At 40.2% G+C, this 21,570-nt stretch overlaps 1 protein-coding gene across 2 annotated transcripts; it reads left to right on the top strand.

The window, feature by feature from the left end:
* Nucleotides 1-143: 143 nt before the first annotated feature.
* LOC309435302 (tetratricopeptide repeat protein 38-like) lies at nt 144-21,171 on the top strand. 2 transcript variants are annotated; one of them, XM_082043379.1, is made up of 14 exons: nt 161-238; nt 3,484-3,561; nt 4,013-4,094; nt 4,475-4,646; nt 5,625-5,798; nt 7,738-7,813; nt 9,329-9,448; nt 12,296-12,355; nt 13,472-13,510; nt 14,286-14,367; nt 15,841-16,006; nt 18,757-18,916; nt 19,208-19,281; nt 19,948-21,171. In XM_082043379.1, exons 1-14 carry the CDS (start codon nt 215-217, stop codon nt 20,039-20,041), a joined length of 1,401 nt encoding a protein of 466 aa, XP_081899505.1. In that variant the 5' UTR covers nt 161-214; the 3' UTR covers nt 20,042-21,171. The 2 variants fall into 2 exon arrangements, with proteins under 2 accessions (XP_081899506.1, XP_081899505.1); XM_082043380.1 differs by lacking the exon at nt 3,484-3,561 and having other exon boundaries at nt 144-238.
* The last annotated feature ends 399 nt before the right edge of the window (nt 21,172-21,570 follow it).

Genomic DNA, 21,570 nt, shown 5'->3' with positions numbered 1-21,570 from the left:
GGACCGAGTATTTCGGGGCCAATAAGCTACGCGAAACACCTTCGGCGACACGGCAGCGAGCCGTTGGGAACGAACCGCTGCCAACGGGTCCAGCCGCCCCGCCCCCTGCTGGCCCCGCCCCCTCCCCTGCTGGCCCCGCCCCGGCTCCTCCTCCTGAGGGGACGGGAGGCGCGGGGCTGTCGGTTGGTGGCAGCGGACGCGGTGCGGGGGGATCATGGTGCCGCTGAGGGACTGCAAGGTGAGGGAGGGAAGGTGTGAGGCGGAGCGGGACGGCGAGGCGCTCCCGCCTGCCAGCCTGGCCCCGCCGCAGCCACCGAGGGCGGGGGCTGCGGCTGCTCTGCCCGCGGCCCCTGATTCTGCCGGGCGGCGGGGGCGCCGGTGTCCTCCCCTCGGGGGTCCCGGGCCTGCTCCAAAGCCGGGCGGGGAGCGGGGCTGTTGGCGGGCGGTGCGTCTGTGGCGGGAGGGAAGCTGAGCTGAGCTGAGCCGAGCCGGCCAGTCTGACCGCTGGGCATGGAGAGCCAGCCCTGGGCTGGTGAGGCCGTAGCCCCCCCAGTGACCTTACACTGAGGGTGGGTTTCAGGTGGGGTGAGGCTGCTGTTGGGGTCTGAAAACGGGGTCGAGTTGCCGCCGCCTTCCTTGCCAAGCAAACTAATGTCTGTACTTCTCTGGGTGTTGCTCACAGCACAGGCTGGCCCCACATGCGCTCACCTGCCCTTTCTGTGGGCCAGGCCTAAACTCTAAACCAGCTTTAAGTCCAAGGGTTCAAATTCTGTCTGCAGAAGTTAGCTGCTGATAAGTAATTTGTGTGCTTTTTTCTTCCTGATAAAGTTAACTCTGTCACTCATTTTCGTGTTGTTTTTTGTTTCATTAAGCGGAGAGAAGTAAAAAACAAAGTCTTAAAGATCTTCTGAGTGTGTCATAGGTTTATGAGTGCCAGAGCTCTGGAGAGCTGCCTCTTGAGTAATAGAGGATGTGCCAAGAGCAAAGAGCAGAGATTCCTCAGAGCCAGCTGGGATTCTAGGAAGAACAAAAGTACAAATAGTTAAGTCACCAGAATCCATGACTAAACTCTCATCTTAAAGCAGGAGAAGGGACAAGGATTTGGTGTCATCCAGAAGCAGGTAGAAGAGCCATGGTGTTCTCCAAGAGGCATCATAGAGAATAGCTTCTTCTGGAGTTAGAGAGCAAGGTTGTGCGAAGTTAGTGTAACAGAACTCAAAGGCAGCCTCTGTGGGAAGGGGAGGTGATAATTCTTTTGCAGGCTCTCCAGGGTGATTTTTACCTACTTGCATGGGTTTCTTCAGTCACAGTCTGATACCTGAGCACAGACAAGCACCAGGACATGAGTGTTCCAGACAGTCTGGGCAGGACCAGTTGTGTATGACCCAGAGGGCAACGGGTGCTGGCTCTTCTGTGTTCCCAGAGACCCTTTGATTCTTGGTTTACAACAACAGAATCGGTTTGGAGCAGATCTTTTGTGTCCCTTAGGAGTCAGCAGCTGTTATGGGGTGGTTCTTCCCTGCAGCCCATTGTCCTGGTGCACTAACGGGAAGAGTAGTGGCATGGGTGATGTGCTGCAGCCTTGCTATCATCCCGATGTTTCCAGGGGCCTTCCTGTGAGGAGTGAATTACATGGGCTGTAGCCTTAGCAGAGTAGAGGCATTTTAGAGTGGATAGAAATAGCATGTACTTCACCTATATCAGCAGTGTCCTTAGTGATGGATGGAGGCCTTTTTTGACTAATCCTAGTTCTGCAGTTTTTTTCTGATGCTTACGCACAGATGTTTTCATTCCTATAAATCTTAGCATTAACAAATCTTCTCAAAATGGGCTGGTGTTTTCTATGTTTGTTGTGCAAAAAGGGCAGTGGCAAAGATTGCTGCTTCAAATGGAGCCTGGTTTTGATGTCTGGTGATAAAAGTGGTTCCTGGCCTATTTTGAAGGGCACCTTGAAAGGTAGCCTGTAAGTAGCAAGCCTAACCTTGCTACCCTCTTGAATTTTCTCTTTACACTGTTTCTGGATATAGTGTAGATTGCAAAGAAAATTTGTAGTTTTATATTCAGGTCTAGCCTTTCAGGCTTGTAATTTGAACACTCAAGTGCTTGAGCTGCTGGAATGTAAGCTTTTAATCCAATCACAGTGGGAAAGATTTAGGATATATTAAAAAAGACGTCTTTGCCAGGTTACTTAAAATTTTTGACAGTTGGGTCATTAGAACCAGGCTATACATTAAAGTGTAAAATGAGATGAGCTGAACTCTTGCAGCGTCTACAAGGATTAATCCTCCATTAGGAGGAGTCTGAAATGGTTTGCCCCAGGTCTTTTTTTTTTTTCATGTCTATCCTGTATGTTCTGTGTACTGGAATAAGGTGATACTGAAGTGAGTGGGGCAGCTCCTCAAGTATGCGTGAGCTTAAACAGGAATGTATATGATGTGCTGAATGCAAGTCTGTGCTTGAGAAGCTTACAGTCTTAGAGGCAATTATGGGTGCAGTATACAATACTGAATGGAAAGTGATTAGTAGAAATAAACCCTGACGTTATTGAAGGTATCTGAATAGGTTGCCATGGGAAGGTCCCCAGCTTGCGAGATGACAGGCTTTGTGGTTCTGTGGCCATCCTGTTTGGGGGAAAAGGCCTGCAAGCAACTAGAGATTACATGCCTGTTTGCTGTAGACACCCACATGAGTAAGTTAAGCATTATGAAACAGGCATTGGATTTTTCATTTTGTTGCCTGAGTTACTTCAGAGAGCAGTCATGGAGACAACCACGAACCAGGGTGCTGTAGCTGCTGGAGTTTAATTCCACTACTGAGTAAGCTGCACATTTTTTTTTTTTCATTCTCCAACAGCTAGGCAGTAGCACATCAGTCAGCATTACATAGCTTGTTAAGAAACTATGGCAGCCTGATTCTGTTTTGCCTTTTAGCTTTATCAAATGCTCTTGTTCTTCCTTTTTCTAAGGCTTGCCTACAAGCCTGCAGTCCAGATTCTTTGTTGACTTAACTCCAGCAGCTTGGTGGATTTGCTCTGCCAGGCTGTTGGGCGTGCAAGTTACTTAAGGTGTTGATTTCACTTAGTAAAATAAAGCTTTTTTTTCTTTTTTTTTTTTAATATGTCTTTACTTCACATGAGGTGTGTCCGCAGCAGAATCTCGGCAAAAGTTGAGCTGTAATGAATTAAAAATGGGTCTCTCATTACGAGATGTATAAGCCATCAAGATCTTCTATTACACTTTATAATTTTTTGTTTCTTTATTTCCACTGCTAACTCCAACTAATTGAGTCTTCAGATGTAACTACAACTCCAAAGAAAGTTTGTGTGTCTGCTCACATTGTCCTTCCATTTTTATTTATTTTATTTTTTTTTTTTAAAGAAAAGCATAGTTAATGCAAATATCAGAGCACCGTCAATTTGAAAATCTGTTGGCATAGTCTGGAAAACGTGTGTGTAAAATGAGTGGGTTTGTATTTTTTGTGCAGGCCTGGCAGGATGCTGGACTTGTCCTGTCCACAACTAGCAATGAAGCCTGTAAACTATTTGATGCTGTGCTGACCCAGGTATGTCCATAGAGTGTAAGAAAATGTGATTTGAAGGGACTCATGCATGAAGCAATCTTTGCTGGGGTTGATATTTAAATTTCTTATCAGCTGGGACAGCCTCACAGTCAGGAGTTCAGCCATAAGCAGGCAGCTGAAAGCTCTTGAAGCAGAGGGCTATGCCAGATGCTGCAGCTGTGGGGAAAACCTCAGCCAGCATGCTCATCCTAATTGACACCGAAGAATCAGCCAATTGCCAACCACCACATTGAAAACCACAGTTATTAGTTCTGCTGGTGGCCAAGCTACCTTAAAGAAAACAGTTTTTCTGTTTTCCTACTGCTCTAACCCTATCTGAATGCAAAGTTTATCTTTTAGTCATTTGCCTTGCTTCCTTTTGAACTGTAAAGCCTAGGAGAATGAAAAGAAGCCCAGTATTACCAGGGTTTCCTTGACTCTCTGTCTCTTACAGTACGCAACCTGGACCAATAATGAGAGCCTTGGAGGTATTGAAGGATGTCTCTCAAAGTTAAAAGCTGCAGATCCAAATTTTAGTAAGTGTGACCTTTAATTAGCATGGGAAGTGCTGGATGATACATGGTGTCTTGGTGTTTAACTTAGCTTGTTTAGGCAAGTGGGAAGTGGTGGATTATATAGTTCTCTAACAGTTCTTCAGAGTCTAGAGCAGGCTGGGATGGTTTTGTGTGTTTTGTTTGTTTTGTTGTTGTTTTTTGTTTTGTTTTGTTTTCCAAGTCTTTGTAAGTGTCTATAATGAAAAGCCTACCAAAACTTTAGTCTTACAAGACTTCCCAGACCCCTGTGAGTACAAGTCAGTCTGCTTTCAAACAAACAAACAGCTCCCCCTCTTGTTTATGTAGAGATGAATTACCTGCAGTGCTGTACAGCTCAAGTTGTAATGTGCTATTTTTCATAGCAATGGGACACGTCATTGCTAATGGTTTGGAGCTGATTGGCACTGGAAGTTCAGTGCGGCTCAACAAAGAGCTGGACAGCGCGATGAGAACAATGATGACGCTTTCAAAATCACAGCCACTGACTGAGCGGGAGAAGCTTCATGTATCAGCGTTGGACATGTTTGCCAGTGGGTAAGTCCACTGTCATCCCATTTGCAGGACTGTGGAGAATTTTAGCCACCACAAGGGGAATAGACGATATTAGTGTTGCCTGACAGGAGGTGACATGTAGCAAAGGATCAGGGTGAGATGTCAGTGGTTTTTCTTGAATTTCTCTCTCCAAACTGTAAGCACCATGACTAGTTAGTGAGCAGCAACGTAGGAGAGGAAATGCTTTCTTGCCACCGCTTCAAATCATTAAGCACTCTGTGTTTTAGACCTGTCATAGATCCATCGGTGGAATATATGGTTTAGAACTAGGAAATTAAATATATAACTACAGTAACGTCCAATATAACACAGACTTGGATCCACAGAGCAAAGCTACAAACAGACTTTTCTTCTGTCTGTTGTCTCCCTGTGTCAAAAACTATTTCCCCTGTAAAACAAGGAGATAGCAGGATGTTGGAAGTGCTATTGGAGGCTTGCTGTTCCATTCATATGATCAATTTATGTGCACTGCAGGAAGTATGGGCTAATGCTTCACTTTCATTATTCGTTTGTCAAATGAACAGGTAAGCATGGATTTACCTCAGGTAATTCTTAGCAAAGGTGAAGAGGAAGCTGCTGATGCCTCCTTACCATGTGTTGAATTCCCACTAGAGGAGAGAGAAGGTGACTTGGTGCATGTGAAGTTAGATTAATTATGGTAGGTCTCTGTAAAAACTCTTCAACCCTGTAGGATAATCTTTCTGGTTTAAGCTTGTTTGATTTTCCTTGTGTGTTACAGTGACTTGTAACCCAAGGACATTTCTTTCAAAAGATTTCCCAGAAGATGCTCAGTGAAGATAATGCCATTATTACTTTTAAAAAGACTAAGAAATTCCTTCAAAGAAAAAAAAAGTAATTTGATGTAGAATTTTCTCTTTTCAGAATAGCATGTTTAGAACTAACAGCAGAAGCAGGTGTGTGTGCCTTCTCTCAGCAATCAAAGTAATTTTTTCTTTCTAGACAGCTTCCTAAAGCTTGTGATCTGTGGGAACAGATTCTGCAGAGCCACCCAACTGACCTGCTAGCCCTCAAGTTTTCCCATGACACTTTCTTCTACCTGGGATATCAGACACAGATGCGAGATTCTGTTGCCCGGGTTTATCCTTTCTGGACGCCTGATATTCCTCTAAGCAGGTGGGTCATGCTTCAGTTTGAAAACCAATCTTTATATGGTGTGCACGTACTTTGCGGTTTTTTAAGTTCAGACACATATGAATTATAACAGGATCTGTTGGAAACAAGACGTGGACAAAATCAAGGGCTTAGAAGTGAATCAAAGTTGACCACAGCTAGAACATCTCTCTCATATCCCAGTTGACACTGTTGTTGAGGTTTTTTTTTTTTTTTCTTAAGTGAGCTGGTACTCAGTTAGTAAATTTGCTGTCAATTATAGCATATGGCATGTAACACACAGGATAAAATCATGTCCTCACTGAGGACAGTGGCAAAACTCCTTTGGGCTTTTATGGGTCCAGTTTTTAACTTGAAGCTCACCTTGTGGATGATAGAGGACATCAGTGGAAGGAAGGAAGGAAGGAGTTGTAACTTGGAATACCGAAGTATCGTTCTGAAATAAAACTTTGGGATATAACAGCTGGTGCAGCAAAGACTGACAGAAAGGTAGAATTTTAAAATTTTTTTTTAGTTCAGTCTTGAAAGTTTTGGATTCCCAAAGTGTCTATTGACAAGTTAATAGTTAATAAAATATAACTTGGGAAATTTTTAAAAATTCTTTTTAAGACCTGTTAAATTATTCGAAAGCTTTTAACTTTATGTAAAAATTAACATTAAATTATAAGTCAAGACATACATTTAACATTTAGAGATAGATGAATAGACGATCCACAGGCAACCACAACTTTCTGAACATTCTATGCATGCCGCTGTACACCAATACACTGTACCTCCACATTCAGCATAATCTTGTCTCCTTTTTTTCTTTCACAATCAGTGTGGGAAACACAGACTGGATGTTAACATAATAGTGACGCTAACTGAGCGACCCCACAATCTTGTGGCACAGAGGGCAGTGTCAGGAGTCTCATTTTTCCAGCTGTGTTACCTCAGCTCAGAAAAATCTAACCCCCTTAGTTCTTTTTAACTACAATATGCAGTTTCCTTTGTTGGGGAAGTAGGACAACTTAGCAGTTCTGATTGCTTTCTTATAAACTTTTCTAGCCACAATGCTACAAAAGTGCAGGTTGTTGTCCACTTAATTGTAAAGCCACAGGAAACACCCATACTCCAAGCATTTATTGAAGTACCCCTTGTCCTCAGACTTATCAGCAGGTAGAGTTACGTGTGAATTGGTACCCTGGCAAAAAAACAAATCAACTTGTATTAATCTTGATGTATGAAATACATCAGTTGGAACATACCCCACACATTTTAGTAGCTCATTTGCCTTAGGAATGTAAAACCAAACCCCAACAGATATTTTAAAAAGCAGAAATGTGTTCTGTGGTATTTTGCAATCTACACATCTGCAAATACAATAGGAGTTAAATATTTCTTAAAACGACTGCATCAAGTAGTGTGTAAGAACATATAACATCCCTAATTTTCCTTTACATTGGGCCTTTATGGTGTAATGAGGATGCTTTACAGCCAGTTTTAAAGGGGCACTTCACATGAAAGTACTCTCCTGTAGTTTTGTGGGCACTGGATAAAGTGCAGAAGGCTGCACTCGTGTATTGCCTTTGAGACACTCAGGTATATTTGGTGACAGCACTGTCTTGCTTCCAGCCTTCTATTTCTGCATCTTGCAGCTGTTATGCAGATCAGCGGATTGTTCTGTGCAACTCTTAATTCCCGCTTATCCAAAGATGTAAATATCAGTTCTCAAAACCCTGGTGATATGCACCATTTTTCTGTTTCCCATGCTGGTGTCTCTGGGCCTCTCATTTCCTCTGAGAACTAGCTAGTTGTTCTGTATTCTGCAAGCTTGAACCTTCTTTGTAACTTGCACTGTAAGGACTGATTTTAGTTAAATGCTCTTTCTTTTATGTTTTTCAGTCCTAGATTAAATCTAGTCTTAAATGGATGATGTGCTGTTTTTTCCCCTTTTGCTTAGCTATGTGAAGGGCATCTACTCGTTTGGACTCATGGAAACAAACTTTTTTGATCGTGCTGAGAAGCTTGCCCATGAGGTAAACTGCCTGCTATAGGTGCTAAAAGGTTTTAGAATTCTTAAACATGGTCACCATCTCTGGGTGGTGGTTTGTGCGAATGCCATGAACTGACTCTCTCCGTCATCCCAGTTGTTGGTAGAAGTAGCAAAGAGATGAAGTTCGGCATGAAAACGCTCACAGAGTTTCATAACAGAGTATTGCTAAGTATTCCTTAGAAAGATTCCCACATCTATGCCATACCATGGCAGTTTCATCTAGACTGTATTCCCTTCACTGGCTTAAGGGCATGCCGTGTCAGATGGTGTCAGAACACCCCTATAAATTCCATATATTATCCCCTCTGCTGTTTCCCCTATGTATATTTGGCTGTTTACTCCTTTTAAAGAATGTTGGATCGGTTTGATGTAATCTGCTCTTGACAATCCATCCTGTTTGGGTTCCTCCTCCCTTTTTTCCCAAACGCTTGTTCCTGGATTATTGAACAATTAGCCAATGTTCCTGGGGATCAATATTAGCTGACCTATTTCCTTTTGATGAAGATAGTAATTATACCTGATTTTCTCCAGTCCTTAGGGTTATCCCTGTCCTCTAGGAGTCTCAGATACATTTAATCTCTCATAGGTGTTTTTCCCCAACTTCTGTTACATCAAGTTGCTGAAAGTGACAATAAAGACTAAATGGCAACATTTAATATTTACTAGGTTAATGACTAACCTTGCAAAATGCCTAAAACCTAGTGGGACTTGTCGGAGCAAGAAAGAGGAATTTGTTGAATACTCAGAGCTGGCCATGTCCTTGAAGGAGAAATTATTACCTGCAAGGCACCACGTCACGGAATATATTGTGCCTGTGGATGCAATTCTTTTATGGCTGATGTTGATGCATGTCTGAAATAAAATGTCATTTGATAATCTTCACCAAAACCTGCATTCTAAAGTGCTTTGCAGGTGTTCATGTCTATGTAGTAGAAGCTGGAAAGTGAAGTCAGCCAATGAACATTTTATTTCTTTTCTGTCCAAATCAAACTTCCTGACTGTGGTTAGTTGGAATGGTACAGGGATGTACTTAACGTGAAGCAAGTAAAAAGTCTCTTGCTGCTTTATCAGCAGTGTTAAGTATTTAGTCTGGAGAAAAGGAGGCTGAGGGGAGACCTTATCGCTGTCTACAACTCCCTGAAAGGAGGTTGTAGCCTGGAGGGGGTTGGTCTCTTTTTCCCAAGTAGCAAGTGACAGGGCGATAGGAAATGGCCTCAAGTTGCTCCAGGAGAGGTTTAGATTGGAAAAAATTCTTCCTGGAAAGGGTTGTCAGGCACTGGAACAGGCTGCCCAGGGAAGTGGTGGAGTCACCATCCCTAGGGGTGTTTAGAAGGTGTTTAGACGGGGTTCTTAGGGATGTGGTTTAGAGCTAGAGTTAGGTTAGGATATGGTTCGACTTGGTGATCCTGAAGGTCTCTTCCAACTGAAATGATTCTGATTCTGTTGTTATTTGCAAGTTTGTAAGCTTCATCATGTTTTCCCTTTTTTTCACTCCCAGGCTTTGGCTATAAATCGGACAGATGCGTGGTCTGTTCACACCATAGCTCACATAAACGAAATGAAAGCAGAGGTGAAGAAAGGGTTAGATTTTATGAAGGAAACGGAAAACAACTGGAAGGTAAACATTCTTGTAGCATCTCTGAAAAAGCTCCTTCTAGGTCATCTTTATCTATTTCAGTCAAGTTCTTGATTCCTATGCATGCAATTCCTTCCTATCTGCAGATATGTTACAAGCAATGCAAAGTTTATGTAATAGAAAAAAAAATGTGCTGTCACTATCCATGCTACTTTTGAAGCAAGTGGCAGGAAAAAATGGCATATGATTAGGGACATGTACTGTGGACCACTTTAAGTCGTCATTACTATGACTGCTGAGATTACAAAAATAGCAAACATGTCAGTAGGCCAGGGTTCACACAGTCTGTCCTCACACGCTGCCTAACTTTAGCTAGGAATGTTGTAATAAATACAGCTTTTCAGCAAGTGTGTGGTTTGTACATGCACATGTAGTTTCTTTTTCCTGGTGGACCTGACTAGATATTTCGCATCTCTTGAAGACATGGCCACTGTGGACAAGTGAAACATCAGATGTGAAAATTGTGATTTATTGTGTATTTATAAAAGTAAAGTGACCGTTGATGTTTTCACAAGCTTTTTGCTTACACTGAGCTGTGCCCTGAGAGTCAGCTGAGGAACGTGGCTGAATCTCTTCACAAGGGTCTAAGATGAGGTGTGAAATGACACAGTCAAATCAAATCATAAAATATTTGTTTGCTTCTGGATGGGGCAGGATTTTTAAAAGTCAGCTGTGAAAAGAAATGATGCTTTTGTCTCTTTTGTAATATACTGAAGTTACTTTATATATCCAACATATTTGAGTATCTCTCAGAGTATTGAACAGGTTAATTTGTCTGTCATGTGGTCCTTTGCTGTAAGTGAAGCTTAATTTTTATTTGTGTTGGACAGCATGTGTTTTCCCAATGATTAAGTATGTTATATTCAGACCATAAGGCTCTGAGGTTTGAATTTGTTGAGCCAGCAAGAGTCTATTTTAGAGTCATCTGAGCTGACCATTCCGGCTCACCCAAGGAGCAGGGTGGAATAATGAGACTAGAAGGACCATTTATTTTGCGCTTGTTTTGTTGTTTTTTTTTTTTTTCAAGTTAAGCATTCAGATACTGAGCTTAGAAGTGCAGGCAGAAAACCCTTGCTCGAGATTCTGAAAGCATTTTGTCCTTTAATATATTAGTTTTAATGAAACAGTGACGTAGGGGACTGACCGTTTGAGTGACACCTTAAAAAACCCTTATCAGTGACTTCTAGTTTGATTTTGAACACAGTTTCTTAAAATACTGCACGTCTCTGTCATTTATACCCTTTATCAAAAACAACAAAAAAAAGTTCACGATCAGTAAGCAGAATTGTCTAATGTACCTTCGTGTCTGACCCAGTCTTGTTAAGATTGTAACAGCTGGCATTGTCATAATGATAATGTGTATAATCACTTCTTTTGTGCAATATTTTTCATCTTAAACATCATGAACACAGAGCATTAAACTGCAAGCACATGAAAAAAGCAAATCTTTCTATGGGCTTTAACAAAGTTGCTTGTATTTAGTTTGGTGATTTGAAATTTTTATTTATTTTCCTTTAATGACAAGGATCATCTATCAGTACTGCCACAGTATTCAGGCTCCTTCTGTTGCCTTTAATTCATCTTCCTCCTTCCCAATGAAGGAGGCAAAGGTTTTCTACAGGTTTTCTTTAGAGTTCTTTGTTTGCTCTCTACTCCAAAAAAAACCAGATGCCATTTGTTTTTATGTATAAAATAAAATATTATACACCCAGCATAAAATCAAAAGGAGCAAATTTTCTTACCGGGGGAACCCCTCTGCAGTGCCATTTATTACTAAATGGCAATTGTTTCCCTCTTGAGATGTGGTGAGATCCCATGGCCCACTTATTTATTTCTTAGTTACCTACAATTTAATCTAATTGAATCCCATGTTCTTGTTTGTATGACTTTTGGAATGGTAGTATGATATGAAACTTGATATTATCAGGTTTGTGCTCAGGTTTAGTTTGTGGTTTAATATTAAAGAAGGAAAGATTACTGGAATGTTTACCTTAACACCGTAAAGCTCTGTCATTCACTGGGAACCTTTGTGCTTCCTGAAAGTGGGTGTTACAGTTGCCACCATGAAAATGATGCTCTTTCCACTTTTGAGAACATTAAGTTTAACTACAGCACTCGGAGAGAAGGGGAGGAAAGAGACGAACCTTTCTGCTATTATAATTTCCACCACAGGATTGTGGAATTATATTCCTGCTTGTCTATTCACAGTGCACTCACAAAAATGAACTGCAATGACATTGTCTTGAAGAGCAGGCTAGGGAACGGTATTTGAAGTTCTGCTGGCAGCTGAAAAGGACAGTGCAAAGCTGGCACAGTCCAGACAATATTCATCTCATATGGTGAACTTGCAATGTGTTTGGTATCTGGTGCAGCTTCTGTAGTCTGTAGTAAACCAGATGTTTAAGACTGAGATGGGCATCTAGATGGGTGGGATGACTGGTGCTCACAAGGTGGGCATCTCTCTCTACCACCTATCCAAGTTACTTTGGACAAGACACCTACATTTTAGATGAGACAAATCTTATTCTTGTTATGGATGTGGAGTTTTTTCCTAAGAAAAACAAAATGCTGCAAAGGAATGAATTCTGAGGCATCCAAGTGAAATTCTTCTCTGGAAAATGATGTGGGGGAAACCCTGTTTTTGAGGTTCTCTCTGAATAGCTGCAAGGACAAATGTATCCAAGTTATCCTGGCCAGCTGATCTAAATTTCTTGTCTCTTCTGTTTCATGAACTACTCAGTTTTGCTGAAGAACGAAACAGAAATCTGAGTAGATACATTTAAATGGGAAGTTATTTTGTAAATAACATTTTCTCTCTTTTTTTTCCAGAACAGTGATATGCTTGCTTGCCACAATTACTGGCACTGGGCTTTATACTTCATTGAAAAGGTATGCGATACTTTCATATAGGTGTTTTATGGTCCAGATAGGTCATTCATCTAATGCTATTTAAAAAGCAGATCTAACATTTGTAGGGGTTTTTTTTCAGCTATTGAAAGGGATGTTTTTATAAAATAGCACAATACCATTTTTACGAGCTAGCCCTTTATTACAGTTCTTTTGAGAAGTTTTAATTACATTGGTCAAAGTTCCAGGATCTTTGTTAGAATGTTGAAAAATTGCTGGGAGATTGTTGAAAGTTTGAAGATTGAATAGTCTCACTAATTAAACGTGGCACAGTTATTTGATAGGAAGATGAACCTGGATCTCTACTTCTCAGACAAAAAATAGACAAAACTCTCTTTGAATTCAATACTAATTTGATGGCCTGAAAATTTGCTGGCTATAAGAAAAGGGCAGTAACCGCTAACTTTTGTTGCCAATGTTATTCATTGTTAACATTCCTAATTGTTATTATTGAAACCCTTTAAAAATGGTTGCAATTTTACCCAACCTGTCAGATTGCCATGTGGCATTTCCTTGGCTTTAATAATGTTTAGCACTCGTGCGGTTCAGTTCAACATAGAGACAAATGTGATATCCTTGAGAAGGCAGTGTACTTTGGTCAGGAAACAGGGTAACTTGCTTGTGTTCAGTATTATTAACATAGTAGTGTAATTCTTGATAACTTATTTATTGTGCCGCCTTCCAGCTATTCAACTTCTTTGTAGCCTGCTTAAAATTATTTTTCTTCCTACCCTTTTGCATACATCATGGGATGCACTAATTTTTGCAAAAATCCCTGAAAGGAACATTAGAATGAGAGGTAATACCTTGTCTTTCTCCTTCATGTGTCACTTATACCAGTGTTGGTACCTGTTATTAAATGAAATCTAAACATGCTGATAATTTTACCTAGTAAATCCCGGTTTATCTTAAACTCCATTCTTTCTTTTGATACCCCAAGGTTTCTTTGACTTGGTTTGCTTCGATCAAGTCATGAGGCAGTTGTGAAGTAATATTATCATGACATCTATAAATTTTATGTATGTCTTTGGTTACTAGCAGTCACTTCTGGTTACTGTAAATGAGTGTTAATCATGCAGTCCTTGTTTGCTTTTACAGGGTGACTATGAGGCCGCTTTGACAATTTATGACAATCATGTGAGTAGAGGCCTTTTTTTCTTTACCAAGAACGTTCTTAAGACCATGAGATGTGTTTTCTTCTTTTTGTATGAGATTGAAACCTATCACAGTGTGCCATAAATGTATGTATTTTATTTATGGCTGTTGTTACAGTTTTTTAGGGAAACTGTTTCTCAACAGTTCGGGCTAAAAAGCCCAGAAGTCTCCCGTGTTACGTGGGTAAAGTCCATGTTTCTTATTCATGCTTTTTAAAAGGATGTAAAATAATTTTCCTATAATGTCAAGTTACCTTTACAAAGAACTGACTTATCGTGTTAGGTGCTAAGTCAACAGAAGCATGTCTTGTCATTCCTAGTTAATTCAGTGCAGTTCTTTACTGTTTGGATTTTAAAACAATCTTTGTAAATAAGCAATATCAAATCTGATAGAATAACATATATTTGTAAGGCTTATAAAAATAATGTAAGCATTAAGAAAGCTGCTGGGCAGACTTCTACCTACTAACTTTGGCAAAGTGAAGTATTATTTATGGCACTATTTTGGAAAAAATAAAATACCTTGGTGACTCCATACTTGCTGAGTTTAACTTCATAACAGGAAAACCAACACAAATTAAGCAGTACAAGTGTTTGTCATTGCAAGTTTCTGTATTCGGGAACGATGCAATAAGGGCTATTGCAAATGAGTTATTTTTTAATGAATAAAAAGATAAAATGAATTTATGTGAAAATGAGTGTGATTAAGTTCCCACTAGCAGATCAGTTGGGCAGCTTCTGAATACCTGTGATTGTAGATTGCTCCCCGGTGTCTGTCAAGTGGAAGCATGCTGGATATAGTAGATAACTCTTCGATGCTGTACAGGCTTCATCTGGAAGGTAGGATATACACCTGCCATTCTTTTTTTAAAACTAAGGGGAACAGTTTTCTTTGTCCCTCTCCACTTCCCCTGCATTGCATGTTGGAGAAATATTTAAATATACTTACAGAGAAAGCATGGTCAGTGTTACAGAAGAAGTCTTCTGTTACAGAAGAAAATTCTGCTCTTGAGAAAAGCCTCAATGGGAAATTCATAATAATGTTCATACCCTTTATTCTTCCCAGGAGCTTTTGTTTTTTCCATGCCAGTATGGTATTTCATTCAGCTCAGGTTATCATGGGTCATGTATTTTTTGACAAATTGACTCCCCGGAGATTTGAGGCTGAACAATCAAGTACATGAGCCTCTAAAAATATGTAGAGCTTCCTTGAAGTAAGTTCTAAGTTAGGTAGTTAACTTTCTATTTTGCTACTGATTGAAATAGCTAGTACATGTATATTAGCCTCTGGCTTTTCTGTACTTTCCTAACTCAGTGGCATTTCTCCTTAGCTTTTTTAAGCTAGTGCTTATACACTGGAGTTCATGGGGGTGACACACCAACAGATGAACATTATTTTCACAGTATTCTGCTAAATAATGATGCATTGGGTTTGTTTATGAAATCCATGTTATCACTTTGTATAATTTGATTGCTACAGATGGTTCATTATGAACATCATCTCCAAGAAGACATGAGCAATCTCGTAATAAAGCCAGAACCTCACATAATGCAATCTGGAATATTGATGATAAATTACTGACAGTCAATAACTCTTTGCCCAAATACAGAAGACTGCAGCTGAGCATCACTCTGTAAAGTTTGCCAATTCAGGGACAGTTTTCTTGAGTTCAGCAGGAATGCTGTTTATGCTGGATGACTGAAAGTGGAATAGAATAGAATAGGAATAGAATAGGAATAGAATAGGAATAGAATAGGAATAGAATAGGAATAGAATAGGAATAGAATAGGAATAGAATAGGAATAGAATAGGAATAGAATAGGAATAGAATAGGAATAGAATAGGAATAGAATAGGAATAGAATAGGAATAGAATAGGAATAGAATAGAAATAGAATAGAATAATTTCAGTTGGAAGAGAGCCTCAGGATCATTGAGTCCAACCATTAACCTAACTCTGGCACTAAACCATGTCCCTAAGAACCTCATCTACACATCTTTTAAACACTCCACCACTTCCCTGGGCAGCCTGTTCCAATGCCTGACAACCCTTTCTGGGAAGAATTTTTTCCTAATACCCAATCTAAACCTCCCCTGGTGCAACTTGTGGCCACTTCCTCTTGTCTTATCACTTGCTACTTGTGAGAAGACACCAACACCCTCCATGCTACAACCTCCTTTCAGCAGTTGTAGACAGCAGTAAGGTTTCCCCTCAGCCTCCTTTTCTCCAGGCTGAACAGCCCCAGTTCCCTCAGCCGCTCCTCATCAGACTTGTGCTCCAGGTATATTGAAAAAAATATTTTTTACTCTTAGGTGTAAAGCTTGGAGACAGGTGGAACAATGTTCTCAAGCTTACAAAGCAGCACACCAAAGATCACATTCTTCTGTTCAATGATGTACACGTCTTGATGTCCTCACTTGGAGCCAAAGACCACAAAACTACTGATGAGCTTTTGACAACTCTTCAGGAACTTGCCAAGTAAGCAAGTGAATTAAAGTGTTGGATTCAATAAATATTTTGTCCTCTGAACTTCAGGGTGATAATGTCTCTGGCTTGCTGAGGTACTACAATGTACTCTGCTCTGGGATGTGTCTGGTTTAAGTAGGCCAATCTCCAGTTACAAGATCCCTGTAATTATTTATTCATTGACTTAATGTCTAGAGGAGTTTCTAATCTTGTTAAGCAGAAATCTCTTATGTTTGAGGTCATGGACACCAACTGAACAGTTGCTGTATATTTGCTTTCAATGGGTTCACACTGACCTATGTTACGTACAATGAATCAAGTATTTTACCTGTATATTAGTAAGGGCATTCTACAATATCTGTCAACTATCTGTAGTGGTTCTTTTTTGCTCTGGTTTAAAAGGTTCTTTAATAACAAAGCATTAGTTCTATGATAGATTCTAATAGATATTGTTTGATGTATTGTGAAGCAGTTCTACAGGAAACTGGATTTCAAGTGCCACTAAAGTAATAATAGGTAACATTTTGCTTTCAAATTAAATTATTTGAAAAACTTGAATGGTGAAGTATTTAATCTAAATATTTTTTCATGTTCCCTTATGTATTAAATAACTGTAAATTGCCTTTATTTTTTGGTGGGATTGATATATAGATGCTTTAAATGCAATTTCTGCTCTCCTGCCCCGCCCTGAGTTTTTCCTCTGTTTCAGTATTGATTGCTTCCCTTGCCTTAAAAAGAAAGGAGAACCTGAAACTGTCACTATTTTTCCTGACAATAATACCCATCAATCAAAGATAATAAAAAATAAATGTCATTTTTAAGAATACTTACAAAAACAAATAACTGTCATGTCAAACCTAAATCAAGTCTGATTTGACTGAAGTAGGAAATGCTGAATATCTTGTATATAAATGTAAGTACGTACATATAATGTATAGAAAATTGCACATGCACACCACTTCAGGGAAGCTTTAATGAACATGTGCTACTTATCCTTTCACCCAGTGCTTCCTTTTGTAGTAATACGGCTGTACTTTTCTAGCTGTAGTTTGAAGTATTCTAAAGCTTAATTTTCTTATTTGAAAAAACAGTGAAATGAAGGGATTATATTAATGATTGGATTAATGGATTCATTTATGTGTATCACAAGTATGTAATAGCTAAATGATACCTAACATGCCTTTTGCACGTGTTAAAAAAGCAGTCGTAAAACTTTGGCACAAACAACAGTCGTTCTTGGCTTTTCATTAATATTTTTCCTCAGTCTTTGTGATTTAAAGTTGACAAGAACTTTTTTTTTTAAAGTATTCCGTGGCACTCTCTGGTGGTTGTCACATGCTTATTTTCCTGGATGGAAATGTTAGTTAATGCAGGGGTTCTGTTGTTCTTCACAAATCAATACTTCAGGTCAGTTGCAAATACTTCAAATCAGTCTTCCATCTCTGTGCATTTTGTCAGAGAACTGGAACAATTGTTGAAATAAGGAATAGTTTCATCATTTTCATCGTTAACTATCTCAAACTACTTCCTTAGAAGGGCACAACAGATGTGCCCTGCTAACTTTAAAGGATGCCATATTTTGTTTAAGGAATGGTAAACGCATAGGGCACCGCTGCATACTGAAAAATCAACATTAGCCTAGTGGAAGAAATGGGAATTTTGCAATACTGACTCAAGAAGGAGAGTGCAGAGTGTGCTCTTTGTTTGGTACGTTCAAGGTACTAGTGTGGGACTGTGACTCCAAACTGTGTTGCAAGCATTCAAAACAGAAGCCAGTGACTCAGGTTCCTCAATATTAAAGATTTAACTGGAAAATTTACAGAAAAATGCATTCTAAACAACTGATGGAATTTATAGCATTGAACTGCACACTCTATGATCATGAATAATTTATATTGCGTGGGCTAGAAAGGCCTCCTCCCCTGGTATTGCCAGCCAACTTTTTGGCACAGAAATGGCACTACATCCAAGAGCTGATTGCTGTGAGCTGCTTCTGCAGCAGAGGGAAAACACAATTCCACATTGTCCCGTGCAGGTATTGCCTACAGACCAAAGAACTACGGTGCATTTACTTGTATTTTTAATTCTTTTTTACTATTGGCAAGGATGTCTGCTAGAATGTATTCTTCTGCAGGCATATTGGCATGCTGTATTCCTCTTCCACTCTTTGATGGGTTAGGATACAAGTACTGAAAAAGCAAGAATTAAAAAAAAAAAAGGAACTGAAGAGCTAACTAAAATCCCTTGTTTGTGGGCCTAAAACCAGTCTGTGATAGTTAAGATAAGACAGCAGACTTTGAGAGCTGTCATTGGGAATACAGTTCATGTTACAAAGAGAGTGAGGCACTGTGCTGTCTGGCGAGCTGTTTTGCAAGATTTTGCCTGATTATTTGGAGCTGTTTGCTAGGGGCTGATTCCTAGTTTTGGCAGAGATGAGGACAGTTAAAGAACTGGCATTAGGATGTTGTGGTGAGATCATCAGAAGAGAATCTTCCACGTTTATCTCACCTCTTCTATCTAAAACTGTTTATTGCGAAGGCAGGAGGGGTTGGGCTTGTGCCTTTTGTGCATCTATTCAGAATGAAAACTGACTGATGAGTAACAAAGAGGTGAAAGTAATGTAAGCACATAAAAAGATATTATCTCAAAGTACCTGAAACATCAGACTTATGTATAGAAAAAAAAAAATCCTGTCTGCAGGCAGTGAAATATGCATGTTTATAATTTCACTTATGGGAGTTAACCACTTTCTCGTTCTACAGAGAACCTGGTGAAGACTATGAGCTTTCCCTGGCTCCTAGTTTGGGGTTACCACTCTGCCAAGCTCTTGTGGAGTTTGAAAATGGAAACTGTGATAAAGCTGTGGACCTGCTGTACCCAATCCGTTATCAATTGATCCAAATAGGAGGCAGTAATGCTCAGGTAAAGGAGATCAATACAAGACTTATTGGTGGGACTTAATCCTCTTTCAGCAGCCTCCATTAGGCACTTGGATTATTAACAACACTTCATTCTTAGAAAGTGAAAAGCCGAACTGTGCTTGTGACTGAATCCTGTTTGCAAACACTTATTAGCAGCCTTAGCTATTTGATTTTTCATGTTGCGATGTTTCCTTCCTCGGTGGGTTTAATAATTTGCTAAACAAGACATTGTGACCAGCAATACTTTATAAGTTACTTATGACTTTCTGTTCTTGCTGACTTCTTTTTCCAGAGAGATGTTTTCAGCCAACTGTTGATTCATGCTGCTTTAAATTCTAAATCACAAGCCAAACAAAACCTTGCGAGGTGAGCATTTTTCCAGATAAGTATTTGTGGTAGTATTGTTACTAAAGAAAGTAGTAGCAAACATACTCAGTCCACTAAATTAAGGCTAAAATTATGCATTTGTGTTCAAGGGCAGTTGATTTGCAAATGGTTCTGTCCTGTTGATCAGTGTACTTAATGGACTGCTGAAAATCAAATTTCTCCTAATGATGACATCTGCTATATTGGGAAAAAAAGATGTACAGAGCCTGATATGTGAGCTTGCCTTAGTATAGATCACAAGAGCCTTATTTGGTAGAAATTAGAGTTGTTGCTTATTCACCCATATCGAGTTCCATTGAAATGTATTGACTGGGTCTTCCTGTGCGCTTAAAAGAACAGAACCTCGGGACAGTATGAAGCCTTGCCTGTTCCCTTCCTGAGGTGTCTTTGAAATATATAGAAATTAGATAAAGTACCAGAATTATTCCTCTGTGGACTCTGGGTGCTCATTTTCAGTCTCTGAAAAGAACACTGTTCTGCCTAAACTTACTGCCAAGGCCAAATAAGGGAAGCCCGAAGACATGAACATGTGTTTAGGTACAGTTTTCCTCCTCTTACAAGGATACTACTGGTGATCTCAGGGGAAAACTGGTGTTGTATTCATGACCTTCCTCCTGTTCTCTCCTTCCTCTCCTCCTTTCTCAGGTGCCTCCTAAGAGAACGTGATGAGATGAGACCAAATTCACCAATGACAGAGCGGCTCATTAGGAAGGCAGCAGCTGTCCATTCACTGGCATAAGTCTTCCTTCGGTGCTTCAGCTGAAATAGCAATAAGCTCACCAATCAAAATCTGGGTGCGAGGGGTGGAGGGTCATGTGCTGTAAGCCATGCTAGAGATTCACAGAATCGCAGACTGATTTGGGTTGGAAGGAACCTCTGGAGATCATCCAGTCCAACCCACCTGTTAAAGCAGGTTCACCAGAGCAGATCACACAGGAACGTGTCCAGGTGGGTTTTGAATGTCACCAGAGAAGGAGACTTCACAGCCTCCCTGGGCAGCCCATTACAGTGCTCTGGCACCCTCAGAGTAAAGAAGTTTCTCCTCATATCCAGATGGAAGCTCCTGTGCTTCAGTCTGTGCCCGTTGCCTCTGATCCTATTGCTGGGCACCACTGATGGTAGGTAAGGGTACCCTATGAATCAGAGATCTGACAATGATTTCCTTAAAAAAAATACAACCTCCTGAAATGCCGCAGCTGTATATCTTAAATGATGCCACAAGGAAAGAAGAAGATAACCTGCTGATACTGCACAGCTTTCTGAAGCGTTCTGGGAGACGCCTTTTCTGGTGTATTTTCCTGAAAGTTCCCTCTGGGCCCGATTATAGTACAGTAACTGTGCCTGGACTTGAGTCATTCATAGCTGGCTGTGTGCTGCCCTGGGAGTTCCTGTGGAGGTTCCTTTCTGACACTTTTCTTCCCCCAGCTCTCACTTGAGGAAAAAATAGTTCATTTTTGAATCAGTGATAATTTGTGAAACCAGGTGAGGGTATTTCAGTCATTGCTTGGTGCCTTTTGAATCCTGCAGACAGCTAGAGTTGCCTGTTCTTCACTTCCATCACTGCTTCATCTGTCCAGCCACATGGCTGTGATTGGCTTACTCTATGCTAAAGTGATACTAGATATTTGCTGTTGTTTTTAATCAATGCATTTCAGGCAGTGGCTGGACAGATACCTTTTTCCTCAAGCAATAGAACAAGTCTTATGAGGGAACAAAAGCATGAGAAATCTGCTGGCTGTATATGGCTATGTAGCTTATGTGACCCATTGCTACACAAATTTAAGGTTGACATTTGTAGTCCTTCTGATATAATGTGATTGAGAATTTTGTCTGCTTTACATCAATAAATTCGAAGATTTGCTCAGTTGACAGCATGTATGTGACTTTTTTTGCATGTATGGATGAAGCTTTTAAACGGGTTATCAAGCTTAATTTGAGGAACCTGTAAGAGTGTGCATCCTGTAACCATTCTGTCTTGCTTCACCACCCTATGCTGAATTGTTTTCAATTATTATTATGGAAAATAATGGACAAGCAGGTGTCTGAGTCAGAACAACAAGAGGGAAGGAAGAACAAGCAGAACTGGAGCAAGGACCACACTGACTCCTAAAAGCTCACTTTTTTATATCTAAGCAGAGCAGTTGAAAAGCAGTTGATACAAACTGTGCTGCTTCAGAGCTGACACCAGCATAGCATCTAGTTTGGCAGAGGCTTGAAGCAAAACAAGGGGCTGGGAAACTCTGTGCTCACATCATTCCATTTCACAGA

Source organism: Streptopelia decaocto (genome assembly GCF_964273445.1).
Source record: "Streptopelia decaocto genome assembly, chromosome: 1".
Lineage (NCBI taxonomy): Eukaryota > Metazoa > Chordata > Aves > Columbiformes > Columbidae > Streptopelia > Streptopelia decaocto.
Note: the sequence above shows the minus strand (reverse complement) of the source record. Positions and strands in the feature narration are given on the sequence as shown.

Excerpts from the sequence above, each read along its gene's own strand:
- LOC309435302 (XM_082043379.1), top strand. The coding sequence starts at position 215 with ATGGTGCCGCTGAGGGACTGCAAG. Across the intron at positions 7,814-9,328 it reads CTGAGAAGCTTGCCCATGAG|GCTTTGGCTATAAATCGGAC; the intron begins GTAAACTGCCTG and ends TTTCACTCCCAG. Across the intron at positions 12,356-13,471 it reads CTTTATACTTCATTGAAAAG|GGTGACTATGAGGCCGCTTT; the intron begins GTATGCGATACT and ends TTGCTTTTACAG.